The 9793-nt window shown below is 47.7% G+C and overlaps 1 protein-coding gene across 1 annotated transcript; it reads left to right on the top strand.

Moving 5' to 3' along the window:
- Positions 1–213: 213 nt before the first annotated feature.
- Positions 214–2512, top strand: LOC127345936 (uncharacterized). Its single transcript, XM_051372478.2, has one exon. It carries the CDS (start codon positions 291–293, stop codon positions 2403–2405), a length of 2115 nt encoding a protein of 704 aa, XP_051228438.1. The 5' UTR covers positions 214–290; the 3' UTR covers positions 2406–2512.
- Positions 2513–9793: the final 7281 nt, after the last annotated feature.

Raw genomic sequence — 9793 nt, 5'->3', positions numbered from 1 at the left:
AACTAATGTGAAAGAAGCAATGTCGGTTCAAACAAAGATCATCGGAGGCCCAGACGAGAAGAAGAAAACGAATCTGTGTCGAATCTGTGCCGTCGATCCTCCATGTCGGTTCAAACAAGGGTCGCGATGAACGCACGCCGCGCCGCAGCTCCTCCTTCCTCCCAACCAATATAACCGAGCGTACGAACCACGCCAGGCCAGAGCCTCTCCAAATCAGATCGAATCCCATCCAGCCGAAACCAAATCCCCACCTCGATTCCCAAACCCAAAACCCTAGCGCAGCGGCAGCCATGGCGATGGACACGGAATCCTCCGCCGCGGCGCCCCTCCTCCTCGGCCCTCCCGTGATCCGCGGCGCGCGCCCGTCGTCGGCCGCCGCCCCCGCCCCGGCGTCGCACCCGTTCCTGGACCTCCTCGACGCCGCCTTCAACGCGCCCTCCGCCACGGCGATGAAGGCCGCGCTCAAGCCGCAGCGGGCGCTCACGGCGAACTGCTCCGCCACCTACTCGGGCTCCGGCAACCCCTGCCTCGACTTCTTCTTCCAGGTCGTCCCCAGCACGCCGCCCGAGCGCGTGCGCGAGCTGCTCGCCGTCGCCTGGGCCCACGACCCGCTCACCGCCCTCAAGCTCGCCTGCAACCTCCGCGGCGTCCGCGGCACCGGCAAGTCCGACAAGGAGGGCTTCTACGCCGCCGCGCTCTGGATGCACGCCGAGCACCCCAGGACGCTCGCCTGCAACGTCGCCGCGCTCGCCGAGTTCGGCTACCTCAAGGACTTCCCCGAGCTGCTCTTCCGCCTCATCCACGGCCCCGACGTGCGCAAGGCCGCCAAGGAGGCCGCCGTCGCCGACAAGGCGCGCAGGAAGGAGAAGGACTTCGGGAAGAAGAGGGAGGGCCTCCGCGCCCGGCTCGCGGGCCGGAAGCGCGCCCGCGAGGTGGTGGCTGCGCCTGATCCTGCGCCGACGGCCAAGGCCACCTTCGGCGACTACCTCTCCGCCGCGCTCTCCAAGTCCAAGTCCACCAAGCATGTTACTACGATGGAAGTCGAGACCCTCCCTGACGCGATGGAGGTGGATCAGAAGAAGGCAGAAGCGACTCCTAAGAGGAAGCCGCCGAGGGTCATGTCGAAGAAGACCCGGAAGGTGGCCAAGCTCGCCGTGCAGTCGCTGGAGACGTACTACGGCGACCGCGCCTACCGCTTCCTGTTCGACGCCGTCTCGGAGTTCTTCGCCGACCTCCTCGCCTCCGACATGGAGCAGCTGGGCACCAAGAAGAAGCGCAAGATCGGGCTCGCCGCCAAGTGGTGCCCCACGCCGGGCAGGTCCTTCGACCGCACCACGCTGCTCTGCGAGGCCATCGCCCGCCGCCTCTTCCCGCGCGGCTCCGACCCCGAGCTCGCGGAGGACCTCAGCGAGGAGCACTACACCTACCGCGCCCTCTACCGCCTCCGCCGCGAGGTGCTCGTGCCGCTGCGCAAGGTCCTGGAGCTCCCCGAGGTGTACATGAGCGCCGGCAAGTGGGACGAGCTCCCCTACACCCGCGTCGCCTCGGTGGCCATGAGGCGCTACAAGTCCCTCTTCGCGAAGCACGACGAGGCGCGCTTCGCCAAGTACCTGGAGGACGTGGAGTCCGGCAAGGCCAAGATCTCGGCGGGCGCGCTGCTGCCGCACGAGATCGCCGCGCCCGCCTACCGCGGCGAGGACGACCAGGTCTCGGAGCTGCAGTGGCGCCGCATGGTGGACGACCTCCGCGCCAAGGGCTCGCTGCGCAACTGCATCTCGGTCTGCGACGTGTCCGGGAGCATGGAGGGCACCCCCATGGAGGTGTGCATCGCGCTGGGCGTGCTCACCTCGGAGCTCAGCGACGAGCCGTGGGCGGGCAAGGTGATCACCTTCCACTCGAGGCCCTCCATGCACGTCATCAAGGGCAGGACCCTCCGCGACAAGTTCAAGTTCGTCAAGAAGCTCGAGTGGCACGGGAGCACCAACTTCCAGGGCGTGTTCGACCAGATCCTCCGCACGGCCACGGAGGCCCAACTGCCGCCGGAGAAGATGATCAGGACCGTGTTCGTCTACAGCGACATGGAGTTCGACCAGGCGTCCGGGAGGGGCTACTACAACGGCGAGGCCTACGGCTCCGGCTCGTGGGACACTGACTACAAGGTGATCTGCCGCAAGTTCACCGACGCCGGCTACGGCGACGTCGTGCCGCAGGTCGTCTTCTGGAACCTGAGCGACTCCAAGTCGACGCCGGTCACGTCCACCCAGCCGGGATGCGCCATGGTGAGCGGCTTCTCCAAGAACTTCCTCAAGATCTTCCTGCAGAACGACGGCGTGGTGAGCCCGGAGGCCATCATGAAGGAGGCCATAGCCGGCGACGAGTACCAGAAGCTGGCCGTCTTCGATTAGATCCATCGATCCTTTTGTTCACTTGTCAGCTGCGTCTAAAAGTGTCGTGGTGTTACTTGTTTTCTCAATTCTGAACTGCTAGCTTTGCTGTGTTTGATTTCAGTGCCTTTCTGAACTTGAACCAAAATTGTCTCTACCAAACTATAGCTTGATCAGTTGCTCTGCTCTAGACGATCTAATACTGAATGTACTGAGATCGATCAACCTCCCTGAATATATTAGTTGGTTGTGCAATTCTCAGCAGCTTGAAGTGTCGTTAGAACTTGATGCTAGCTTATCCAATGTACTGAGCAGAGTTGACGCAATGACGCATCATCACATGAATAAATTTCTAGTTGGTTCAGTAATATACGAGTAAAAAATCTTGTTTGCTCACTACAATGCTTTTGTTCAAATTGCTTATCTCACAACCGAGGGTGTGCTTCTTTGTTTCTGCATGTCAAGTGTCGTGGTGTTACTTAATTCTGAATTCTGAACTGCTAGCTTTGCTGTGTTTTATTTCAGCGCCTTTTCTGAACTCGAACCCAAATTGTGCTCGTAATATTTGTCTGTGCTCTGCTCCAAGACGATCTGATACTGATGTACTGAGATCAATCATCATCCCTGAATCTTGTCAATTCTAAGCAGCTTGAAGGGTCCTTGTTAGCTTTTGTTTTCTGAATTCAGAACAGCTGGGTTTGCTGTATTTGATTTGGAACCAAAATCATCTCTTATTGCGAATCTTACCAAGCAAGCTAACTGATGAATTCCTAGTTGGTTCTTATGTCCGGAGAGTAGTGTAAATCTTGTTTGCTAGCTAACTATACTAGTTGGATCCAGTTCCAATTTAAAATGCTTTTGTTCAAATAGCTTATCACAACATGCTTTTTTGCTTCTGCATGCCAAGGACCAAATTTGGCACCCAGAATAAAACTTCCTTCAAGTTTAGGAGTTGATTTTACAAGATACTGAATATATAATGGATGCTAGTGGCCGTAGCTGTGCACAGAACTAAACATTGGCAATTGCATTTGTAGAATTTTCTTGTTTCCTGATGTTTAGTTTTGCTTTTGCCGGTCTAGCTTTGGGACTATCTCTCTGTGTGTACGTAACACCGATCCGTTATGAAAAAACAATATATACGAACTTCCTATGCAGAGGCCGGACTTTCAACCACATTTTCGTAAAAGAAAAAGAAATCTAAACTATATTCCGCCCCTTTTTTATTTACGTAGAGTTAGTAGCATAAAATAAACACATTCGACAGCAAATTTACCTGCTGATACCTTTTTCTCCTTTTTGGAGAGAAATCCATAAGATTTTAAAAACAATCTTACCAAAATCAAACCAGTTGCGTATTTCATTTGGTGCCCAATATATAATGCGGTGCCTATTAAATTGTTGACAATTACGTGGAAGTAAAAAAACAAGATATACAATTATGATCACTTGTTAAATAATTCAATTATGAATTTAATTATGGCTTCATCTTCAACAACAAAAAATTCAAACAAAAACGAGACCAGCCAGAATTTTTTTATTTTTGTTTTCAACTAGTAATAATAGGTTGGAGAAAAGCACATCGATTGAAAATAAAATAAAAAAGACAAGAAGGCCAAATTGGGCCAGCTGTAAGGGTATATTGCCCCTATGTGTGGTTTTGGTAATCAATGACAACCCCTATGGACTAATGTTTTCATTGAGTTTATATGAAGGAATATTCCATAGGTACTACTTGTTCTCCATGTGTTGGATTCAAGTATGGATGTCATGAAGATAAAGATATACCTTGTGTATTGGCATCAAGATCATCAATTTGAAGATACATATGTGATATGATCAAGAAGAAAAAATGAAGATGTGTTCTTATGTGGAACCCAATATTAGCCATGCTCTATCCAATGAGATAAGCAATGAATGATCAAGATCTTGAGAGTTTGTTCCCAAGTGAAGAATTCTTTATACACCTCAAGATAGTATGATAGAGTATGAGAAGATACAAGGTTGAGTTGGGCAAGTTCAAGTCGAGCATCTTGAGTGGATCACATACTTGTAGCTTGCCGTCCATTTGGTGATAGTAGACATGTGAAGATGTGCATCAATGAAGCTTTCCCATCATAGTGTATGGGGGAGCATTTGTGAGTATACACGAAGCGACAATGATCAAGTGATGGGATGCGCAAGGCAAAGGTATGACCTTGATAGGTTTTCCTTTTACCGGTCTCGAGGTGGTTGTTGGGAGACCGGATTATAGGATAGATAGCCGCACTATTAAGAGGGGCTTTCGGTTGGGTAACTTGATCACATCGTCTTAGGGAGCTCAATCCTTTGCATACTTTGCACATTCTTATTGCTTCTTGGTATTTCTCGGTGTGAGGTTTTTGAGCTTGTTGCTAGCTTTACAACAAGCCCAAGTTCATCGAAAAGGGAGTTCGCATGCATCTTCTATTGCGTTTTCGAGGTTGGGTGATTTTACCGGTTATTCATGATATAAGGTTCTACCTTTTATATTCATGATAAAATCCCCTCCTACAGATTCTTGGGTTTTCACTTTCTATAAGATAGCATTTGTTGTTATCTTCCAAACAAAATTGGTTTCATGCGAATCGGAGTTCGGGAGCATTAGTTGTTAAAGAAAAAGGTAAGGGGAGAAAAGAATAAAAAGAGAAAAAGAAAAAAAGGGGGGGAGGGGCCAGCCGGCCGACCGGCCCAGCCACCGGCCCACTCGGTCCGCACCGGGTCCGGTGCTGGTGCCATCCGGGGCCGCATCCAGTGGGCCTCCCGGTCCGGTCCAGCCACGGGCCCGGCAGCCGTCGACCCGCCCGGCTCCCGCCCCGGCCAGGCCGGCCTCCTTGCCGGCTGGGCCTTAGCGCCCCCGAGCGGCCCATCTACCCCGCGCGCCCCCTTGCTCCCTGCCGCCCCTGCGCGGCCTGCTCCCTTCCGGTCGGTGGCCCAGCTGGGCCGGATGGCTGACCGGCCTCCTCGGCCCAGCATCCGGTCAGCCGGCTGGGCCGCCGGCCTGGGACTTTTTTTTGGGCATTTTTCCTTTGTTTTTTTTCCTGTCTTTTCCCCCACCGGTTCTATTTCCACCTTAGCTATTGATGGCGTGTATTTCACACGTTCGTTGGGCAACCCCAAGAGGAAGGTATGATGCGCACAGCAGCAAGTTTTCCCTCAGAAAGAAACCAAGGTTTATCGAACCAGGAGGAGCCAAGAAGCACGTTGAAGGTTGATGGCGGCGGGATGTAGTGCGGCGCAACACCAGAGATTCCGGCGCCAATGTGGAACCTGCACAACACAACCAAAGTACTTTGCCCCAACGAAACAGTGAGGTTGTCAATCTCACCGGCTTGCTGTAACAAAGGATTAACCGTATTGTGTAGAAGATGATTGTTTGCAGAAAACAGTAGAACAGTATTGCAGTAGATTGTATTTCAGTAAAGAGAATTGGACCGGGGTCCACAGTTCACTAGAGGTGTCTCTCCCATAAGACGAACAGCATGTTGGGTGAACAAATTACAGTTGGGCAATTGACAAATAAAGAGAGCATGACCATGCACATACATATCATGATGAGTATAGTGAGATTTAATTGGGCATTACGACAAAGTACATAGACCGTCATCCAACTGCATCTATGCCTAAAAAGTCCACCTTCAGGTTATCATCCGAACCCCCTCCAGTATTAAGTTGCTAACAACAGACAATTGCATTAAGTATTGCGCGTAATGTAACAGTGACTACATCCTTGAACATAGCACTAATGTTTTATCCCTAGTGGCAACATCACATCCATAACCTTAGTGGTTCTTGTCACTCCTCCAGATTCACAGAGGCATGAACCCACTATCGAGCATAAATACTCCCTCTTGGAGTTACTAGCATCAACTTGGCCAGAGCATCTACTAATAACGGAGAGCATGCAAGATCATAAACAACACATAAGCATAGCTTTGATAATCAACATAACAAGTATTCTCTATTCATCGGATCCCAACAAACGCAACATATAGAATTACAGATAGATGATCTTGATCATGTTAGGCAGCTCACAAGATCCGACAATGATAGCACAATGGGGAGAAGACAACCATCTAGCTACTGCTATGGACCCATAGTCCAGGGGTAGACTACTCACACATCACACCGGAGGCGACCATGGCGGCGTAGAGTCCTCCGGGAGATGATTCCCCTCTCCGGCAGGGTGCCGGAGGCGATCTCCTGGATCCCCCGAGATGGGATCGGCGGCGGCGGCGTCTCTGGAAGGTTTTCCGTATCGTGGTTCTCGGTCCGGGGGGTTTCGTCACGGAGACTTTGTATAGGCGAAGGGGCTGGTCAAGAGGCGGCACGGGGCCCCACACCACAGGGCCGCGCGGCCAAGGGGGGCCGCGCCGCCCTAGGGTGTGGCCCCTCCGTGGCCCCTCTTCGTCTCTCCTTCGGACTTCCGGAAGCTTCGTGAGAAAATAGGCCCTGGGCTTTGATTTCGTCCAATTCCGAGAATATTTCCTTACTAGGATTTACTGAAACCAAAAACAGCGAAACAAAGAATCGGCACTTCGGCATCTTGTTAATAGGTTAGTTCCAGAAAATGCACGAATATGACATAAAGTGTGCATAAAACATGTAGATAACATCAATAATGTGGCATGGAACATAAGAAATTATCGATACGTCGGAGACGTATCAGCATCCCCAAGCTTAGTTCTGCTCGTCCCGAGCGAGGTAAAACGATAACACGAGATAATTTCGGAGTGACATGCCATCATAATCTTGATCATACTATTTGTAAAGCATATGTAGTGAATGCAGCGATCAAAACAATGTATATGACATGAGTAAACAAGTGAATCATAAAGCAAAGACTTTTCATGAATAGCACTTCAAGACAAGCATCAATAAGTCTTGCATAAGAGTTAACTCATAAAGCAATAATTCAAAGTAAAGGTATTGAAGCAACACAAAAGAAGATTAAGTTTCAGCGGTTGCTTTCAACTTGTAACATGTATATCTCATGGATATTGTCAACATAGAGTAATATAATAAGTGCAATAAGCAAGTATGTAGGAATCAATGCACAGTTCACACAAGTGTTTGCTTCTTGAGGTGGAGAGAAATAGGTGAACTGACTCAACATTGAAAGTAAAAGAATGGTCCTCCATAGAGGAAAAGCATCGATTGCTATATTTGTGCTAGAGCTTTGATTTTGAAAACATGAAACAATTTTGTCAACGGTAGTAATAAAGCATATGTATCATGTAAATTATATCTTACAAGTTGCAAGCCTCATGCATAGTATACTAATAGTGCCCGCACCTTGTCCTAATTAGCTTGGACTACCGGATCATCACAATGCATTGTTTTTACCAAGTGTCACAAAGGGGTACCTCTATGCCGCTTTGTACAAAGGTCTAAGGAGAAAGCTCGCATTGGATTTCTCGCTATTGATTATTCTTCAACTTAGACATCCATACCGGGACAACATAGACAACAGATAATGGACTCCTCTTTTATGCATAAGCATATAACAACAATTAATAATTTTCTCATTTGAGATTTGAGGATTGTTGTCCAAAACTGAAACTTCCACCATGGAACATGGCTTTAGTTAGCGGCCCAATGTTCTTCTCTATCATATGCATGCTTAACCCTATGGTGGTAGATCTCTCTTACTTCAGACAAGACGAACATGCATAGCAACTCACATGAAATTCAACAAAGAGTAGTTGATGGCGTCCCCAGTAAACATGGTTATCGCACAACAAGCAACTTAATAAGAGATAAAGTGCATAATTACATATTCAATACCACAATAGTTTAAAGCTATCTGTCCCATGAGCTATATATTGCAAAGGTGAATGATGGAATTTTAAAGGTAGCACTCAAGCAATTTACTTTGGAATGGCGGAAAATACCATGTAGTAGGTAGGTATGGTGGACACAAATGGCATAGTGGTTGGCTCAAGTATTTTGGATGCATGAGAAGTATTCCCTCTCGATACAAGGTTTAGGCTAGCAAGGCTTATTTGAAACAAACACAAGGGTGAACCGGTGCAGCAAAACTCACATAAAAGACATATTGAAAACATTATAAGACTCTACACCGTCTTCCTTGTTGTTCAAACTCAATACTAGAAATTATCTAGACCTTAGAGAAACCAAATATGCAAACCAAATTTTAGCATGCTCTATGTATTTCTTCATTAATGGGTGCAAAGCATATGATGCAAGAGCTTAATCATGAGCACAACAATTGCCAAGTATCACATTACCCAAGACATTTATAGCAATTACTACATGTATCATTTTCCAATTCCAACCATATAACAATTTAACGAAGGAGAAACTTCGCCATGAATACTATGAGTAGAAACCAAGGACATACTTGTCCATATGCTACAGCGGAGCGTGTCTCTCTCCCATAAAGTGAATGCTAGGATCCATTTTATTCAAACAAAACAAAAACAAAAACAAAAACAAACCGACGCTCCAAGAAAAAGCACATAAGATGTGATGGAATAAAAATATAGTTTCAGGGGAGGAACCTGATAATGTTGTCGATGAAGAAGGGGATGCCTTGGGCATCCCCAAGCTTAGACGCTTGAGTCTTCTTGATATATGCAGGGGTGAACCACCGGGTGCATCCCCAAGCTTAGAGTTTTCACTCTCCTTGATCATGTTGCATCATACTCCTCTCTTGATCCTTGAAAACTTCCTCCACACCAAACTCGAAACAACTCATTAGAGGGTTAGTGCACATTATAAATTGACATATTCAGAGGTGACACAATCATTCTTAACACTTCTGGACATTGCATAATGCTACTGGACATTAGTGGATCAAAGAAATTCATCCAACATAGCGAAAGAGGCAATGCGAAATAAAAGGCAGAATCTGTCAAAACAGAACAGTTCGTATTGACGAATTTTAAAATGGCACCAGACTTGCTCAAATGAAAATGCTCAAATTGAATGAAAGTTGCGTACATATCTGAGGATCATGCACGTAAATTGGCTTAATTTTCTGAGTTACCTACAGGAGGTGGACCCAGATTCGTGACAGCAAAGAAATCTGGAACTGTGCAGTAATCCAAATCTAGTACTTACTTTTCTATCAACGGCTTAACTTGGCACAACAAAACACAAAACTAAGATAAGGAGAGGTTGCTACAGTAGTAAACAACTTCCAAGACACAAAATAAAAACAAAGTACTGTAGGTAAAAACATGGGTTGTCTCCCATAAGCGCTTTTCTTTAACGCCTTTCAGCTAGGCGCAGAAAGTGTATATCAAGTATTATCAAGAGATGAAGTGTCAACATCATAATTTGTTCTCATGATAGAATCAAAAGGTACCTTCATTCTCTTTCTAGGGAAGTGTTCCATACCTTTCTTGAGAGGAAATTGATATTTT

Source organism: Lolium perenne, chromosome 3, assembly GCF_019359855.2.
Source record: "Lolium perenne isolate Kyuss_39 chromosome 3, Kyuss_2.0, whole genome shotgun sequence".
NCBI classification, from domain to species: domain Eukaryota; kingdom Viridiplantae; phylum Streptophyta; class Magnoliopsida; order Poales; family Poaceae; genus Lolium; species Lolium perenne.
The sequence above is the reverse complement of the archived record's forward strand: the minus strand, read 5'-3'. Positions and strand labels throughout refer to the sequence as shown.

What these genes read in the sequence shown, in the direction of transcription:
- LOC127345936 (XM_051372478.2), top strand. Translation starts at nt 291, where the DNA reads ATGGCGATGGACACGGAATCCTCCGCCGCGGCGCCCCTCCTCCTCGGC.